The sequence below is a fragment of the Xiphias gladius genome, chromosome 24, assembly GCF_016859285.1.
Source record: "Xiphias gladius isolate SHS-SW01 ecotype Sanya breed wild chromosome 24, ASM1685928v1, whole genome shotgun sequence".
Classification (NCBI taxonomy): domain Eukaryota; kingdom Metazoa; phylum Chordata; class Actinopteri; order Istiophoriformes; family Xiphiidae; genus Xiphias; species Xiphias gladius.
The window spans coordinates 24,144,304-24,163,961 of NC_053423.1; the positions used below are offsets into that span (position 1 = coordinate 24,144,304).

The following is a 19,658-nucleotide window of genomic DNA, read 5'->3' on the forward strand; positions in this document are numbered from 1 at the left end:
ATTTGGGGCATTCGTTTCCTGGCTCCCTGCAGACTGAAACTCAGCGATGTTTTTGTTTGCATTTTGAAATTTCTGTCACGGAAGCCTATGGGGCATGATGGGAATGAGGAGGAAGTCAAAAGCCCACAACAGGTCGTTCAAACGAACACATACCGTATGAAATTTCCTGTTCCATGTGGTGACTGAATAACATGGACAGATAGAGCAGGAAACACCTTTTTGTAAGGGACACTGCTAAGTGTGCACTGACGGAGGAAAACCTCGGCTGCTTGTGCCTTTGTCCCGATTCCCCTCCAACCATTCAGGCAGAAATCATCTTTGTGTTTCCCTTCTCCTCCCCAGCTGCAGCCTCCCGCGGTCTGCGGGGCAACCGTGCCGTAGCTCAGCTGCTTTGCAAGCAGCGGCTCTCCTTAATTCTGTACATGTCCTCGCGGTTTTTAAACATTTGGTTTGCTGCTGAGCTGCCAAACTCTCTTTGTGTGAAAGCTTTTTCTAAAATTGCACAATGCAAGATTTTCCTGGAGAAATCCACCGGTCTTGTCAGTAATAATCAAAAACTGTAGCCTGCGGCGACCGGCGGAGCAAAAGGTTAAACGCAGATATGTTTCAAATGATTCCGTTTTCTTAGGAACAGTCAGTTCTGGTTCAGTTATTGAAAGCAGGAAACCACACAACCTCAAACATGTGGCTGGATGTCTTGCTCAACAGCTGCTGCTGAGGAAGTCACTTTCAAGTTAGTGTGTGAAATCAGACCGGCAACCTGGAAGGCTGCCTGGCCTTCAGGCCCCCGGGCAATTCACTGCGATCACTGAAATGAAACCTCCTCCTACAGACCTGACTTGTATTCTTTACTACGTAGCATTTTGTGTAGGATTCACATTTCACTGGTTATCCCGTAAATTCTTCTATTAAGCTCTTCCTTCTTGGGATTGCTCCCGATCTCGTTTTTAAATTTCATTTAAAGGATTAAATCATTTTTCAGTTTGGTCGTTGCTGTGATGCAACAATAGCCAAGATTTTTCTATGGGCTGCAGGACGCACCAGCGCGATAAAGGTAAAGGTCACCTTAAACATTAAGATACAGGCCCCACATGCAGCATCTTCAGGTTCAGCCATGGAAGCTAAAGCTGTTTGTTTGCTTACAAAGAATTTTTAGATACTCGTTGTGCACAAGGGCTTTGTAACATTTGGGAATTTTATTTTGAAAAGTCATACAGAAACCGTAGCATGTTTCATATAATAAGCATAGGATATTACTATTTCAGAGAAAGGTAAAATTCCACTAAACATGTGTCTCCTCCTGCTGAGGGTCAGTTTGTTTGTTCAGCGGTTTAATATTTAGCTCACACACACACACGCTTTTTTTTCTCTTTGCTGGATGACTACCCCTCGCTTTCAGATCTGTAAACACAGACATTCGCAGATTTAACTGACCAGCTGATTAAGAGGCCTTATCTAGCGGCCATCAGGGCTGTGCAGAGGCTCATTCGATGCCAGAGAAGTGTCAAAGCCTGATGGTCTGACCGACTGTCTCTTTATATGAGCAGCCCGTCTTCGCCTGGCTTCTGCCTCAGAATCTTTATTTTTCAGAGCGGAGAGGAGAGATGGGACCTCGTACAGCAGGTAAGAACTGCGTCAGGTTAAATACCGAATCACGGGCAACGCGATCGCTCAGATTTCATTCCCAAATCGTCAGCATCACCAGAAACAACTGAGGAGAGCAGAGGTCGGAGCCTTCACTGCCTTCAACTAAATAGTTCCGGGACTTTTGAAGTGTTACTTATCCTTTGCATCCAGCCACAAACTTTGCTGCATTATTACGCATTTTTGACAGATCATTTTGTTCCATCCCCTGAAAGCTGCACAGTGTTTTTCTCATCACTGGTTCTAAACTGGAAGGCGTCTTTGAGGGAGATGTGGTTGATCTCTGTGGTTTGTCATAAATAACGAGAGTTGGTTTTATCCAGTTCTTACTATGGCTTATTAGCTGCTCTGTAAAATTCGGGAGGCGTTGAGTTTGTTTTTGCTCACGTGCTGCATCCCTGCTGCGGCGTGTTTTTAGACTGGGTGACGGGTTAATAAAGGTTGGGCTTTATTTTTTTATGTTTTTATTATGTTGACAGAGCCTGCGGTAATATTCTACACCGAATACAAAACCAAACACTGGTCCTCTTTAAAATCCCTTTTTTAGGAACGCATTCATAAAATGAACCTTTCAAGAGCTTATCTGTAATACTGTTTTGTTTTCGTTTTTAATTTCGTAACTCTATTTTTGAAAAGTCACACAGTGACGATGATGACAGTGCTGATTGCCGATGCACTCACGCAGTAGGAAAGGGTGAATACATTTTAGCCGACATTCATACGCAGGGCTGTTTGCACTGGGCAGGTTTGTCACCATTAATGGAATCTAACTTCATCCACCAGATGTCAGACACGTTATTGAGACTAATCTTTGGTTCTGTGACGTATCTAAGTGGATACATGGACCATGGACATGAGAGGAAGCAGTGAGTAGATTTTTATCCTGAGCAGGAAGTGCTATTGTTATGACGGGACAACGGCCGTGACACTGATATATGGGTCTAATCATTTTATTATCTGAGTTAATGAGGTCGATGTCCCTCAGTCACTGTGTCCTCCCATCATAAAGTGACCCCATTGAAAACGCGTGCGTGTGGAGATGAAATTCAACTTTGCACTTTGTCCGCTGAATAACATAAACAACACAATATATGAGACCTTCAGATTTACTGCAAACAAATGAGACCCCAACAGAGCAGACTGTCCGCTGACCCCCCCACTGGGTTTTACCCTGTGATCCACCGGGGCAGTTCTGTAAACCAACCCTCCGCATTTCTTTACGGCAATAAGGACGGGGAGGCTCCTGTTTCAGGGTGACGAGTTTCAGGTGACGACTGAAGAAGTTCATATCTAAAATACGAGAGTTTAGAAATGCACATGACGCAACGTTATCTGCCGGATTATCTGCCCAAAATCACCCAAGCGATTTGAAAGGTGTCTGGCCGAGGAGGTGAATGGTCTCAGAGCCTGGGGCTGTGATGGAGGTCCAGGTTCGCATCTCATCTCGCTAGAGGTCTGCGTAAGAAGTAACTTAATTTAACTTGGCAGTTGGCACGAAACGCGGTGCGAAAAAGGGCTGAAGGTGTCGTACGAGCCGCAGTAATTGCGATACTTCGGTGTTACCTGACGTTCGGCGAAGCACGTCTTGCACGGAAGCCGTCGGATCACCACACTTATTGTCGGTCTGACAAAGCAACCGCGAGGCTCAGCGGCTCTTCTGTAGCTCTAGATTTGGGGGTTGTCGTCGTGTGAGTAATGAAACAAGCTGGTTTTCATTGTCCGGTAGCAGCTTTACTTCTGTTGAAATCAAATTTAATCATCTGGTCATCATTCATTTCTGTGTCTACACTGCAGAAATGAAACCATGTCTGCGGATAATCAGGCACAGAGGGGGGGTTTTTTCTTCTTTTTTTTTTCATTTAATGGGCAATGGTGTGCACACGCTCTCTGAGGGATAGTGGTCAGACACCTTTCTTAGTTTTTTTTTTTTTTTCCTTGTAGAGCAAACAGCAAAAGAGACCAAAAACCACCACAAATATGCATCATCCATTAGTATCCGTTTCCACTTCCCAGCCCCACACAGCCTGGGAAAAGACAGATACAACAAAACCAGTACAGAAAAGTGTGGTGTCACATTAGAGCAGGGCCAGCGCCTCCATCCAACACTGTGACCTGTCGGTATTTCGTATCTCTGCTATTTAAGGAAGCGTCACCTGCTATCAAGGCGCGTTTGAACAGAGGCAGAGTAGCTTGAATTGAATTGAGGAAGTACTGCAGGTCACTTCAGCGAGCCTCACGATTCCCTCCCTTTCTCCATCAGTCACTCCCTCTAAGGAGGTGAAGGCGGTCGCAGGACGAGGGTGCGGAGGTCAGGCGGGAGCCCGGCTGAGGAGCAGCAGCGATGGAAGCAGATACAGCAGGAGAGAAGTCTGCCTCCCCAGAAGCCCTTCCTCCTCCTCCTCCTCCTCCTCCCCAATGCTCTCCAACCCCAAATCAGGTAAAAAAACAAAAAAACACCTGCACAGACTAGAGGAGATATTTCAGATGTGATCTTTTTGTTCCCATTTTGATTAAACCAAACGGTGATGCAGATCTAAATCTAAAACTGAAAAGCTCACTTGGACAGGATGGGGAGAAGGTGAGGTGTTTTGCAGTCGAGCCGCCGTGTTTGAAAGTCACACACAAAGTCAAATGACCGCCAGAAAGAATGACGTTGGCTCGGTCAGGTGTAGGACGGATTCAAGTCACCGTCTGAGCGAGGAGAGGAGCTGACGGCCGCGGAGCCAATCTGTCACTGACGTCTGCATCGGGTCGATAGTGTGACGGTGTTCGGATGCTGCAGTAACAACTGACAGTGACTGTCTGATTTGTTTGTGATAGTTATGCCGAAACTCAAAATTAAGAATCTGATGCAAATTGAGATTTTCCACCTTTTAAAATGTAAGTTTTCTACAGGTTTGTTGAAAAATACAGGACGAAAAACAAAGTGCTGGTGGTGCGACACATTTCTGTCTTCTGCTATCGTTTACGTATGGATTCCATTTATTTGCTTTCCATTGGTGGAGACAAATCATTTTGACATTTTCACTTTTGTTTCCTGTTCAGTTCTGAAGAGACCGGTGAGCACGGAAGAGCTGCAAAAACCAGGAGGACCCTACATCAAGAAAACGTTTACAGTACGTTAACAGTTTAACAGTTAAGAGACTGGAGAGGCTTTTTTCGTTAAGCTGGGCAGAGACTACCTGTAAATGCTTCTCAGGATAGAAGAAGAAAAGGAGACATTTCACTGGCCCAAAGAAACTAAAGTCTGGTTGTTTAGCAAGAGCCTGTGCTACAGCAAGTCTCCAGGTTCACACATTTGAGTCATACTTCTGTTTCGAAATACTCTTCTCTCACTATTATTGACGCTTATTTCAAAACTATTACAAATGGGTTTTCTGCTGGAATCACCCGAACGGGTGTTAGGAAAGACTGGTGCAGTACGCGATGAGGGCGATTCATCACAGAGGAACCGTTCTTCTTCTCGCCTGCTGTGTGAAATCTTTATTGCTGACACACTTACCCCCTGATAAATGTCCCACGGACCTCTGTGTGTCTGCAGATTGTGGGCGACGCTGTGGGTTGGGGGTTTGTGGTGAGAGGAAACAGGCCGTGTCACATCCAGGCTGTGGAGCCCTGCGGCCCAGCTGCCGCTGCAGGGATGAAGGTAAGCGCCATGGGAAATGTGGTAACCAAAGATACCCGGTTACCGATTCCCTTGATGTATGCAGAAATACGGGGTGGAAGCAGCTACTGAGACTCCAGATTCAGTAGAAAGAAAGGACCTGTTTGTTTAAAGAGAAGTTGGGGTTTTCTCAATGACTTCACCTGTTGACATCTAGTGGCCTGTAGTGGAACTGCAGGTTAAAGCACTTTTTGTTCCGGGTTGCCATTTGGTCCATTACTGATACTGGTTTTGTCTTGGCAGAACAGAGGTCAAATTTCTCTCTTTTACAGTACAACCAGTTTCCAAAGCTGGTTTATATGTAACATTATCAGGCTAAGATGTATAATTTTAATAATTGTGTGCTTGTTCAGGTGGATGTAGGCAGAAACCATCCTAGTAATTCAAAGACTTGTGACCTCTCCTATTGCTCTCTCCTACTACGACAGGTTTGTCAATTTGTGGTGTCGGTCAACGGTCTCAACGTTCTGAATCTGGACTACCGGACCGTCAGCCACCTGATCCTGACAGGACCCAGAACCGTGGTGATGGAGGTGATGGAGGAGACTGACCACTGAGGAATGAAAGACACACTGATGTATGGACAGTGCAAGTAGAAGCTGAGAATGCTACGTGTGGTGTTCTGGCTTTGATGAAACAGTTACTAATGCGTGCGTCCTCGCCGAGGTTTTCTCCAGAGGACTGCGAACACACAACAGTGAAACAGGTGGAACCTTGTTAGGAATTACGCGGGAAACGTTCTGTCCTTAAATCGCTGAACTGAGGGAGGACACTTGTTTTCAGATTGGTCGGCTGAAGATTTAACTAAAAGGTCAACACTTGTGTCGAGTGGAAGCCACATCTTCTTGGGAAGCTTGGGACGTTTTGAATAGCGTTAAAAAGTCGCCCCCCCCCAAAAAAAATAAAATAAATAAAAGAACCAACTCGAATCCAACAGTCTCTAGAGATGGAGATGACTCTCAGAAATGGACTCTGGGCAGAGCATGTCAATGCTACGTAGGCAAACAATGGTATTATTGTCTGTGTACATAGAATAGCTGCTCAGCTCAGAGGCAGACCGATTGATTGCATGAAGCAGGTTTAGGCTGCCCTCTCTTGGGTCTCAAACACATAGCGGGGGTTTGGGAGTGATGCACTGCAATTTTAGTCCGGGTCTGACTCAAGCGGTCGGCTTAATGTTGGAGCCCAAGCCAAGCTAAACACTGGGCGAATAAAGACGCCGCATTAAGAAGCTTTTCGCCTTCGTGCCCCTCAACGCATCGGCACTATTGACTTCCTCTGGCTGAACCGGGCTGACTCGAAAACAGAACCGAAAACAAAACAAGATAATATCTTGACATGATTCTTGGCTGCGTTTAAAATATATTGGACATAACGGTTCGAATTGTGATATGTTTTTTCATGCCCGTTGACAGTCTGGAGATGCTCCTGAGTTCATCGTGTGACTCAAAGTTTTGACTGCGACCACAGTTACCGTTTTGCATCTTACTGTTTCCTGGGGATGCAGAAGTGTTCCCCTAATGGCTACTAGACGCCGTCACCAAAAAGAGAATGTCTCTCCTACCTAGTCTCTCGAGGGCTTACGGAGATCTGCGTTTGAGCCGGTGTTTGCTTAACTGACAGGTGTATCAGCCTGTCGCAGTCCACCATGGCCGCTACCTGCTCGTCCCACCTGTCAGTCCGGCAGATGGGTGAAGTCATCTTCCCTGGACTCTATGCCAATGACGCTTCAGTTGCGGTAGCAGGCATTATTTTCTTTGTCTCATTCGAACTACCCCGTTCATTTATTTATTCCAAACAGGCTTTTATTCTGAACTTTAAGCTCATTGCTATTTGTCTGAGGAAGTTGTTGTTGTTCTGTTTTTTTTTTTTTTTGTAAATAAAGACTTGTCAGGCACCAGATGTTTCTGACAGAAAACAGAAAAGCTTCCATGAACTTGATGACCTCTTTATGCAAGAAGACGATAGACCGAAGAAAAACGTACACATATAATATTTATGAGAAGGTGTTTTGAGATACACCTGCATTGTGTCGTCTTAAAAACTGACCCCAGGTGTAATCATGTTGTTGACACCATTCCAACAGCTGGTGTTTCCTTCATTGCAGCAGTTTGGACTTTTAACCCCATGTGTCGACTCACAGCCCCCCCCCCCGGCTGTGTTTACTTTTCCATCCACTCCCTGCGACGTCTAATTCCCAGAAAGGAAGTGAGGAGTGTGAAGAAGTGCGAGGTAGATCAACAGCTTAGCGAGGAAACAGACTGTTACTGAAGTGCTTTGTTTTGAAGCCTCTCTTAAGTTTCTCCCGCTCCTTTATTTTTTATACCTTTGTACTATATCTGTTTTTACCGTGTGCTTGAGTGTTTGAGTGTGTGTGTGTGTGTGTGTGTGTGGTATTTGATGAAATATCAGTCAGCCGGCAGTGTTCTGCTCTCTGCAGGGGGATTCTGGAGACTCAGTGAGCCTCTCGGCTCCTCTTGCATCTTTAATGGCAGTTTTCATAGAAGCCATTATTAGAACCATGGTTGGATATTATTTTAAAATACTATAGTGAAGATTTTATGAAGCAACTAAATATCCTTATTAAAAATCACTCTCACTTACCTTGAAGCACAATACAGAATTACAAGCAGAGAATATGCCTATTAGATTCTTATCAATATTGAAATAGTATATATAATATTTATTACTCTTCTTTATTATGCTTTTTCATTGCTTACTTTAAGTCGGCTCTTTCTCTTTTTTTTCTTCTCCTGTAATTTGATTTATATTATGAAACTACTTAAAACCTGCACATCTCTCGTGTGAAACTCAAAAATTGATTGTAAGTAAAGGATTGATTGATTAATTAGTGACAAAGTTCAGAGAGCCGGGAGGTGGTGGTGGTTCAAGAGGTGTAAGGTTCAGCGGCTGGAGCAGGAAGATGGAGGTGAGAGCGGCTCCACTTCCAGGCTTTGAAACGCCTCAGTTGTGTCTCAGCTCCAGGTGTGATGATAACGTGAGGTTTCACCAGGTGTTAGCAGCACGATCGTTTTTAAGAGGATGACAGCTCTGGTTGTTTCCCTTTTCTTTTTTTTTTCTGTCAATCTCAGAAGTACTCAGCCTGCGAAGACAGGATTTGGAGACCACAAGTTCAGCCTGCGTTACAAACTGGAGGTGTGGAGTCTGAAAGACGTGGGCATTTACCAAGCAGGGAGGGTCTGATGAAAGTTCGGGTCGCATGATGGGAAATGTAGGATCCAGTGTTTTTTGGAGCTTGACCCATACTTGGGACTAAAAGTCAAGATACCTCGGCCTCTGCTGCTTCAATGTCGACCATTCCTTTTAAAATCTTTCTATGATGAGTTCTCCAGCTTCACGGAAACGCAATGATAAAACTGCTAGTGGAGCCCTTTTTATGTGACTACAGTACATTTCAAATTATGCTGATGACAAACCCCAACTTTTGTAGAGGAAAAAGAGGCTGAGCCTTTCATCCTCATTGTCCCCAGGTCAGAAGCTACACACGAGGACATTCAATTCTATAAATATCTAAAAAGCTGATGCCACTAAAACGTGCTACACTTCCCGATGATGTAAAAAAACCAAACAAGAGAGCAGAGACAGAGGAACCGGGAGAGAGAAAACCACGGTCAACATCCGTGGATGTTTGCTTCCGTGAAATCAGGACATCTTACAGATATCTGTTGATATGATTTTTTTCCTTTGCCAAACATAATATCGTGTTGTGAAATGAGTGTAAATATTTGGGTCGATGATGAACTGTTGAACTTGACTTTCTCCTGCAACTTTTTGCCGGTGAAATACTTCCTGAGAAAGACAGAAAGAAATCATATAACTGTCATTACAGACATTCTCTCCTGTCCCAGTGACTGACGGCGATTAGCCAGTTCATAAAGAGGTCAGAGTTCACAGAGCCCAGAGGTCACGTGTAAGGTTCAAGAACGTGAACTTCTGGAGCCGGAGAATGAGGGGTTACAGCGGGTCAGTACAGCTCGTGCTGTTTCAGTTCAGGTTATGACGGACTCAGTTTGGCTTTTCATCACTGAAAATTTAGTTCAAAAACATCATTTGTGTTTAGCGAGTTCGAAAAGCGTGAACGCTTCAATGCCGATAGTAGCCGGGGGTGTGAGGGGGTCCACACCGCGCAAATCCCATCTCACACTTTCTCCTGCACTTCTGTCGTGAATCACGCATCCGCTCCTCTCGCCTCGGTGAGACGTAGCACGGAATGGCATTCCTGTAAATTCCGGGAGATTTTAGAGAATTCCAGCTGAGTGACTTTTGACTCTGAGCTTGTGGAGACACATTCAACAAGAAGGGAGAGGTAGACCAAGTGTGGAAAGGCCCCGCGCTACAGTGTGCAACGGTGCCCTGAGGATTCGCTGGCTGAGTTCCAGGTCGCCCAGCGGCATCGTGCGTCATCTCAGAGGTTGATTTTAGCCGTAGCTTCGTGAAATAATGTCTATATCCAGGCCTTTGTAGAAACCAAAACAAAAAATAGAGCGCAAGCAGCTGTCTGAGAAGACTGCCGTGGAGTAAGGGAACCATGAACCCTCTGGAGGCCAACTGCAAACCATCAGAAACCTTTACATAATCCCATTAAAAGTATTCCAAGCCATCACCGACCAGCAGAAACGGTTGAGAATGCATAGCCACCACAAACTGATCCACTCATCAGTCCAGGAATCCATCACAAACCATTACAGACTACTATGAACCGGAACACCTGACAATCTCGAGGGTCTCAGGACAGAAGGTGTCGTCACGTTGTACACACTGTTAAGACCCTGGAGGGACAAGTTTGTGCTTTGTGATACTGGGCTACGGCTGTGGACTGCGATGGGACCCGTTGGAAAACTTTACAGCCTGCAGTGGAAAGCATCATAAACTATTACACACGTCAGGTATTACAGACCAGCGCAAGTCATCACGGACTGGGATGGAAACCGTTAGAAAACCATTAGAAAGCTTCAGAAACCAATACAGTTTATGAGAAAAACCACGACAAACCGCAGCTATTTAGAAAGCAGCATATCTTCTAATGAAAACCATCAGAAAAAACAAGAAACAGCCTGTAAATGAGCCATGTAAGAGGAACTACGATACAGTATTGAAGACCTGTAGGAACAACTGCGAAGTCCAGACACCCACTCAAACTGTTATGGGTTTAATGAATTCTGATGTTTTTTAATCCAGTGGAACCTACCAGGGTTCTTCTGGTGGTTTCCGGGAAGGTCAGAGCTTTGATCCATTATTGATTTCACTTACTAAATTCATTTTCATACTCATGAGAAAATGCAAATAAAGGACAGGGGAAGGTCGAAGGAGGCTTTTTAAGCCTGGCCGCAGCTGAGACATGATCATCATGGAAATCAGTTTGAACAAAAGACTTTGATGATTCTTCAGCAGGTCGGCCAGAAAGGACAACTATTCTGAATTTATGGCCAGAATGGATTTCAAGTTGCTGGATGAATTATTTAAAAAATGCCCAAATGAAATGAATGAATCAAGTATAAGATACCTACACTTTAGTTGTCCTGGAAAAAACAATTACCATCACGTCATCTCTCTCTGTCATCATGAGACGAAATGGTGCAGGCTGCTGTGGTTACGGCCGACTAACTGTGTTTCAAGAATGATTTCGGTCGCTGTGAGATCAACGTCAAAATCAACCTGCCGAGCTGCGATTGTGGCCGACGGCTCTCTAGATGGAATGTAAACAAGCGGCTGCCGCGGTGAGTTTGGCCAGCGGGGAAAATCTGACGTGGAAGAACAAGAGCCCGCGAAAATACCTTGCCCTTGAGCGAGACTGTGGTCGCGCCGGGCAGCTTCCCGTCAGGTTTCTGACTGAATGTGAAGCAGGTAAGTGCTTGAAAGAACGGTTGTTAACCCTTGAACCGCCCCAAACTTTACGGTTCCCTGTGAGGCACAGCATGTAATCTGATGTCTAGCCTTTAACAACAGCTGTAGAAGTAATATTTCTTTTCTTTTTTTTCTTTTTTTTGCACCTATTTCAGACTGTCGTTCAATATGCCGCGGGTGTTGTGACACAGAGTTAAGAAGCACAGCATAAAATTGCCAACATAAATCTTCAAAACAAGTTTTCTGATCCCAAGTCAGTTTGGGAACAAAACTTCAATCAGCATCTAAACACGTTTTAATCAGCGATGATTAAAAACTGTGGCTATAAAACAAACAAACACAAATCACCTACGGCGTTTTAGCGTGACGAAAGGATGAAGGTGACAGCTCGAAGGTGCGCTCTTACACCAGCGCTTCCTGCTTGCTTTTGCTGAGCTATAAGCCAAACATCACGAACCTCTCTCTCTTTACTGGACACACGGACACGAAAGTGATACCGATCAATCGCATCTGCCTCCGAGTGCGATGGAAAAGAGGTGCATTTTTAAAAAAAAAATGTTGGCTTATTCCTTTCAGCAGCCGTGCTACAAAACCTGGTTGCACCGTGGAAGTCACAGCCGCTCAATCTGCACCCAAACATCACAAAAGGTCTAAAGTTTCACATGTGAATCAGGTTTTATCTTAAGAGAGGATCAAGACGTGACCTTGGCCGTCACACACAGACGCAAGCTGTCAAATCGTTGAATGATATGTCCCGTCTACTGCGAGTTCCTCACACTTGTGGGGAAATGTTTGTGCTGAAACCGATCGCTTCTCATGTATTGCCTCCTACTGGTAAAACCGGGGAACTTCCACATGTGTGGGACCCACAGTGTCTGCGTTTCAGTGGAGGACGCACGGCCTCCATTTTGACTCTAAGATTGTCCGGAGGCAATTCAGTCTGTGACATTCAGAGTCAGGGCTAACGACAAGACTGAAGGGTTTTAGTGCAGGAGGGTCGCTGAGGCAACATGAAACATTTTTTCCTTGTTTCAAATGGGTTTGCCTCGTGACCTGCCTCACGCCTCGTTGTCTTGTTGACACCAGGGTAAACCTGTCGTGTTGACACCATTCAGTGCTCATACAGACAGATACGTGGCTGTCCTCCTTGTGTTTTTAGGTTTCTCATTCTGCTTCGTGCCACCCCTCTCCTCTGTGGGCAGATGATCGGTTATTATTTCCCTTTTCCGTCACAATCAGTGCATGTTGTGCGGCTGTGCCTGTGGTTCTCTGCGGGTGATCAGGGTCATATGATTCGGCTTCAGCAGGAACAGAAAAACAGATCGTGAGTTCATTTGAATCACCCGGTTCGGTCAGATCAATTGTGGCTCCCGACGGTCTCCCGTTCTCTGCCCGCGGAGCAGTACGCCTTCACGCAATGAAGCCTCCACTCTCCGGCTTATCAACATGAGAGAAAGAGAATGTTTGTATTCAGAAGAAGGGTTTGCTCACAGAACAGCATGTCCACCATCAGAGACAAAATGTTGGAACGAGAAATTAGTTGATATTTCCTAAAGCGGAGTTAATTTTCCCTTTTCAAAAACTCAAAGTCTATTTTGAAAGCGGAGAATCTGAGATAAGTCATAACTTCAACAACGGCCCATAACAGCGGCAGGAAGGTCTTTCTCTTTTTAGTGCCCAGGCTTAAGTTACGTTGTTTCTTTGAGTGTTTAACAAGTGCTTTCAATGTTCTTTTCACCTTGAAATCTGTTTGTGAAAAACAATTATATGAATAGTTTTAATGCTTCCTGCCACCACCACCACCATCATCATCATATGACCAGAGCTCATTTTAGTCAAAAATTACCTCAGAAAAATGATTAATTTATAGTTTTTCTGACACCGAAATTCAATATATTTTCATGCTACTGTGCCACAGTGCAACAGGACAACGGTAAAAATGAACCACTGTTAAGATTTGGTGCATCGTCCTGTAAAAATGCACAAACCGTTTGGACGTGAACTCCTGCCGAGGAAAACTCAGGATGACAAACTGTTTATTCGAGCTGCAATTTGAGAGTCACGAAACTTAGGGTCTGAAGGGAACACACAGACTTTGGCTGTTAAATAATCATGAATATGATAATACGGGAGACTTCAGAGAGCTCTGGCTCTACTTTTCGGTGAAAGGCTTCGTGGTCAGCAGAGAAACCCACGATTACTGAGATACGGGGAGCGAGGGCGAGCTCGTCAGCCTCAGCAGACGGCAGCCCATCGCTATCTCCTGCACATCCAAGGCTGCAGCTCAATCTGGACGTACCTAAGGGATTTCAAAGTCTACTGTATTATGCTAATGAAACAAACACATCAGGCGTAAACAGGGAAGAAGCATTTGTGATTCGGTATTTCAGATCTGATTTGGTGCCAATACACAAATAAAATATGTTCGGTCTCTGCAGTTCACAGGTGTTGTGTTGTCTACCGTGGTCCTGCCAAACCCTCCCACGAACTTGAGTCATTCTAACAACAGTTATATGTCACAAGAGTGTTTCCATTCGTCTTCCATGATCCCTACTCTCAGTTTTTACATTCACCTGGGCAGAACAGAAAAGAGGCATATTAACCGGAGCCCGGGGGAGTCCCACAGCAAATAGCCGGGGGTCACAGAAATAAACGTTTCGTCCCTGCCAGCCGCCCAGGAACAGTTTTCTGCCGCCTCGCCTCGCATTAAACAAGGTAAAAAGAATGAACAGCTGCAGGGGTGGCTGGCGAATGGAGCGGGAAACACCCATCGGTCCCCTGCAAGTCTCAACTGAGAGGAGACCTTCCAGCGGTGTTAAGCTGGTCACAGACAGCAACAGCGAGATGGGAAGTGAGGCAACGCTCCCTTCAAATTAAAGTAGAAATCTGCTCCCTTGAATTCATGGTCGCACAGGTACAATAACTCATATATGCCAGGTCAGAATGGACACTTTTAAACTACTTTTTAATCTGGAGAGAACACTAATATTGACATACATCTTATTATTTCCCCTCAAGTCCAGCAAACTGTAAAACTACTGAGAAAACAGTTGTAAAGTGTGTAAGTTGTGAAACTATTCAGGTGTGTGACTTGAGGTCCTTTTGTGTCCAAAATGGCCAAAAATTGTTGGGTTTTTTTTCCAATTTTTCATTTGATAATTGGTTCATTTCAACAGATGATCTCTTGGTTTAATGATAAACATGTTTGCCAGAGCTACTGCAAGATCCAAAAAAAAAGAGGGGAATTGTATTGAGTGGTGAATAAATTGCTATAAAATCTAAACGTACCAAATGTCTCGAAGAAAACTGTTTATTTCTCGAATATTGCCTGATACTTTGTGGATCGTAGCTGAAGCGCTGAGGCTCCCGTGATTACAGCAGCCTCTCATCCGAGTCTCTGAAGGACGAGCAGCGTCAGACTGGGGGACTGGCCAGTGGCGGTCGGTCGGGATTCAGAGGCCCAGCAGAAAAGGGTCCAGGTTCTCCTGGACTGGAAGCGAGCGAGTCAATATTTGAAAAAGTGGACCCGACAAGAGCGGCTACCAGGTGATGAAAAGGCTGCTGCAGCACGGGTTTCATCTTCTCTGACACTCCATTAGACGAAAATCTATTTGGAAGTTTTCTCTAGAGGTTCTCTGCAACTGCCCACTGTATTAATACTTAATCAAATACTCTTGCTGACACCTATTCTTCTTCTTTGGCCCCTGCTACTGTTAATCCTCTCTACTAGTCCGGATTACAGATCTGGATTACAACTGACAGCCCGAGTGGCAAAAAGGCCGTAATGTTGTCGCGGTGACTCTGGGAACGTCGAGGGAAACAGCACAGTGAACGGTCAAAGAAGCAACATGTCTTAAAAATGTGATGGTGGGTGTCTCCCCGGCTCTGTCAGTTTCTACCTGCCAGTTTATGGGAGAAGGTACGCTTGTAAAACGGATTTTTTTTTTTTTAAACAGCCTCTAATAACCTGAAAGTGCAGGGTTGGCAGGGAGAAAATGTTCGGGTTTCAAAATAACACAAATGTTTGAAATAGTAACTCTCCTCTAATGGCCGAGCATTTTAGTCATAAAATCAGCTCCGAAAATGTGCTCTGGTCAAATGAGGATGAGGATGACGATGATGGGAAAGTGGTCAGAAACAGATTTACACGGCGATTCACGGTGAAAAATGAAAGCACCGGTGAAACAACAAAAATAACATCGTTTAAACCTGGGCAGTAAAAAACAACACCTCCACCTTACTGCAGCTGGCGCGACAGCAAATCACATATTATGGGCTGTTGTTAAAGTTCACGACTTGTCTCAGATTCTCTGCTTGAAAGTGGAAAATTAACTGCGCTTTTGGAAATATTAGGTTGTGAACATAAACAACCTCTCCTCTCCTGTAGTGATAAACCAGCGAGTTGAGAATTTACTGTGCGATGTGGTGTTTGCTGTTTATTGCGGTGATTTACATTATTTGCGTGTGTGTGTGTGTTGATTTCGAGTCCTTTCCCCTGATGTTTCCTGCTCGAGATGACGACATGTTGTACAGTCTCGCTCACAACGGCCTGTTTCCTTACGATGAGAAGTGTGCTGTTAAGGTCACCGTGGCCAATTCTCATTCTGCTCCGTGTGACTTGCTCTTTCCTATCACTTCCCCTGCTCCTCACCAAACCCACCTTGCTCTGTATTGAATGTGGATGTCTTCCTTTGGCTCCATGGCCCCCAGCCCCCACGCTAAGCCTCTTCACTCCGATTTGGACAGTTTGATGTGGACTCCGACGTTCCTTTTACGTCACGTTTGGCCAGCCTTATCCGGTTGTGTGCAGGCCCCCAGGCGCATGTGACGTCTTTGGCCTGACTGACTGTTGGCGAGCGTGTGAAGCGGTGTTTCTTACAGGAGAACACACCGGCGAAGTTCTAACCGCTCCTAACCACAGTCCAAGATCCCCAGCTTGTATAATATCCAGCCTGCAAGCGGATTGTGATGCCGGCCCATAGACAACACTCCTATCTTATTCAGGTGACCCGTAAACCACATGCTCCAGTGATGCAGTACTGGCTCCTCACTCCAGTCCTGCAAGACACCTGATGGCGTTTACCACTTCTTTGGCGCCTATTAACTACATAGCTAATACGCTCTTTCCATGTTAATCTCTGGTCAAAATTCACTCCCAAAAAACACACGCTTTCCACTCGCTGTATTTGGTTTCCATAGAGTTTCAGATTACAACCTGCCCTGAAGCCAAAGATTCCAACTTGATTCATTCAATCTTGCGTTTTTTTTTTTTTTTAAACTGCGTTCTGAATTCCTCCCTCTTTTCCGCAAAGCCCCGTCATCTGCCACCAACGACCTTCCCGTCTCCATCGGACCGTCTACAGACGGATCATTAATTATTATGGAAAACAAAGCTGGACTAACTTCGCTTACTGTCCTGTCACTGGACCCACGGTGGCCCTTCCTTCCTGAACCGGCGTTGGTATGTCGCCATCACGACTCTTTTTTCCAGACAACACATTAACCTCTCATCTACCGTTTGTGATGTCGCGGCACTTGGCCTTTGGTTTTCTGACCTACTGGCATCTTTCCCAGGTTTCCTTGCGGGAACAACGATCTCCTCACATGCTCACTGGCATTTTTCCCTCCTCCCACACTCCATTATATAACAGCAACAGTTTCTTCAGTCATTCTGCACTCAAAGCTTTTAACATGCCATAACATATTCTATCTCCACCTGGTGCAGTCTTTCCAGTTTTAGCCAGGTGCTCTTCCTACCCCCCCCCCGTGCTAAACGGGACATCTTGTCTTTTCTGCATCAGCCTCTGAGTTGTAAGGATTTTTGTTTTCTCTCTGCCTTCCTCGGACAAATTTATTGGAGCTATGTACCAGGACGAAAGTGCTGGTAGGGATTCATTGTTTTGACATTTTCATCAGTGTCTGGCCTTGGCGGAGGTTTGTGCTCCACTGAGTGCCGTTTTCCTAGTTCGCCTCTGCAGATCCATCTCCATCAGTCAGAACCGGACAACTCCACCCCTTCCCCTGGCCTCCCGTCCGGCCAGCTTCTTATTTATTCCCCACACCTCTCTCAGCTGAGTGGTGTTCCCAGTTGAGCCAGTACTTTCTCCAGTGGTAGCCGCTGGGGCTGTTAAAACTCCCGCTCAATTCCGTGGGGTGCCTAGCCGCAGGGACGGATCTGATTGGTCGAGTGAGACCAGAGTGGGTGGGGCTAAAAAAAACGACAAAAAAAACAACAACATTTTGTTCACAGTAGGAAAACAGCCGCTGCTTTTTATTGATTTTTTTCAACCTCGGAAGAGATTCGTGACGTTTGAAGATCAGGGAGGTGTAGGTTAGGCTAGTTTGTTTAAGCTAATGTTAGCCGGAGAACATTCCAGCTCAGGCAACCGAACCCTAACTTTTCCCCAGTCAGCCAAATGTTCTCTCGCCCCCCCGACCAAGAAAAACAAGAAAAACCTGAGCGCAGTGTGTCGATTTGATTACTTCAGTGGTAAACGCGTCAACTTCGTTACGTTACCCAATGTCGGAAGTTGTTGTTGACGTTGCTGGATCGCTGAAACGGCGCCAACGGTGTCACCCGGACAGGTACGACGTGATGGGCCAAACGCAACAGTTCCTCCTGTGGAAAGGGGCGTTTTTAGGGTTTCACCTATACTAGTACCACTAATAATAATAATAATAATAATAATAATAATAATAATAATAATAATAATAATAATAATAATAATAACAACGACAACAACAACGACAACAACAATAATAATAATGACGACGACAACAACAACAATACTAACATTTAAATAAAGTTTTGAGAGAGGATTTCTGCTGAGAGAAGGCAAACGGAGTAGGCTATGGCTGCCATGGGGAATGAGTCACTGAGAGGAAAAGCCTCAAATGACAGAAGAGCAGCAGGAGGATACATTTCATTCAGTCCCCGTCGCGTCTTCTAGACCGACGTTGACCTGGAGGCGGACCCCGGCTGCCTTCTCCGAAACGCGGCAGGCGGCGGAGGTTTTATTTTGAAACGTTGCACCGGCAGTCTCGCGTGTGACGGTGTGTGTAACCTGTCTGCTGCCCGGCAGAGGGAGCGGGGAGTTGTGGAGGAGGTGGGGGGGACGCGAGCGGAGACGCTGCGAGGACTAGTGAGCTTGTCGAAGAGCCGCGTCCGGGGAGAGCTGCGGAGCCTGGAAACGTATGATCTGAGAAGGTAGAGCTGCTCTTTTTTAAATTATTTACACGCTGCACGAATCGGAAAGAACAAGAACAACAGCAGCAGCTGCTGCTTTGCGATCCGCGGACCTTTTCCCTGCACGTTACACCGACCCGCGCGAGGCAGAGCCGCCGATGGCGCAACGTGCGGATCTCACCTGTGCTCGTTCCAATCACGGAGAAACTTCCGCCGTGAGGAAAAAGTTGCGTGGGGACGGTGTGACAAAATTTCCGCGTCTTTCCCCCTCCGCGGCGAGTGGCCGAGCGCGGCTTGGGGCGCGCTGCAGCCGATGCCTCCCACCGGGGCTCACCGGGCCGGCGAGCGACCGATCCGGCAGAGGCAGAGACGCAGCCCGGGCAGGGTACTCCTGTGATGCCACAGTGCGCGTCGGGAGCATGCAGCCGTATCCCGACGGGGCTCTAGAGGGTACGGAAGCTGCCTCTCTAATAGGTCACTATACCTATTGGAAGTAAAACAGCCAGGTGTTCAGTGTCGCCATTAGCCCACCACAGCGAACCCCAGTCCGGCTCATGGATATTCCAGTGATCCATCCTAGACCTGTAATCCTACCCCGGTTCTGTTCCCGGCGCTGACACGGTGAAGGTGACAAGTTGTAATGGAGTCAGTCGTGGCCGATTCGTGAAAACTGCGTTGAATTTAAAAGTTGGCTGCAGCACCACCTGGAAAAAAAAAGGTGGGGGGGGGTTGATATTTCTAAACCCTGAGTCTTTTCTGAGCCACATTGGGCGCAGGAGTTCTGGTGACCACACAAGGTCATTATTAATATTCCATGTCTTGTTTCTCGGACAAGCCAAGGTACAAACAGAGCCCTTAAAGGTGACAGCTGTTACCTGCTGCACCTTCGCCCCCCCACCACCACCACCACCACCACGACCCGCTGGGGGTCATGTGCTCTGTGCTGGAAGCAGCCTGGAGGACCTGGAGGTGTATAATGGCGGCGGTAATGCTCTTTTCATTCACCGACTGCTGCGTTTGCCGTCAGTGCTTCATATGCTTTACGTTGACCCACAGATAGTTTGCTGCCGTCCACTGTGGTGGGGGGAGGTGTGCTTCATTGTAGGGGTGCGCTTGAGTCTGCGTACGGGCGCCGGACTTGCAGAGACGGTCATCTGGGAGCTTAACGAACCCTAAACCAACGGGGTGTCAGTTGGGATAGGACTGGATGGGAGGGGCAGGGGGCGGCTGTGGCCAACAGATTTTCGATGTAAGTGAAATTGGCGGTCTACACATCATCCAGGGGGCCGCGTTCCTACT

At 46.1% G+C, this 19,658-nt stretch overlaps 2 protein-coding genes across 7 annotated transcripts in view; both read left to right on the plus strand.

Annotated features, from left to right (window-relative positions):
- Window positions 1-1,402: 1,402 nt before the first annotated feature.
- On the plus strand, window positions 1,403-7,144 carry LOC120786049 (DEP domain-containing mTOR-interacting protein-like). 4 transcript variants are annotated; one of them, XM_040121109.1, is made up of 5 exons: window positions 1,403-1,623; window positions 3,905-4,081; window positions 4,690-4,760; window positions 5,186-5,290; window positions 5,737-7,144. In XM_040121109.1, the coding sequence occupies exons 1-5, from the start codon at window positions 1,605-1,607 to the stop codon at window positions 5,863-5,865; spliced, it is 501 nt and encodes a 166-aa protein (XP_039977043.1). In that variant the 5' UTR covers window positions 1,403-1,604; the 3' UTR covers window positions 5,866-7,144. The 4 variants fall into 4 exon arrangements, with proteins under 4 accessions (XP_039977043.1, XP_039977044.1, XP_039977042.1 ...); XM_040121110.1 differs by lacking the exon at window positions 1,403-1,623 and adding an exon at window positions 2,197-2,510; XM_040121108.1 differs by lacking the exon at window positions 1,403-1,623 and having other exon boundaries at window positions 4,041-4,081; window positions 4,176-4,760.
- An 11,004-nt stretch (window positions 7,145-18,148) lies between these two features.
- The window catches only part of LOC120786193 (collagen alpha-1(XIV) chain-like), a 132,461-nt gene continuing 130,951 nt past the window's right edge, over window positions 18,149-19,658 (plus strand). The window contains exon 1 of one of the 3 annotated variants that reach the window (XM_040121439.1): window positions 18,149-18,380. The gene's annotated coding sequence lies outside the window, so the exon portion shown is untranslated. The remainder of the gene's footprint in view (window positions 18,381-19,658) is intronic. The other 2 variants (XM_040121441.1, XM_040121440.1) reach the window with 2 other exon arrangements.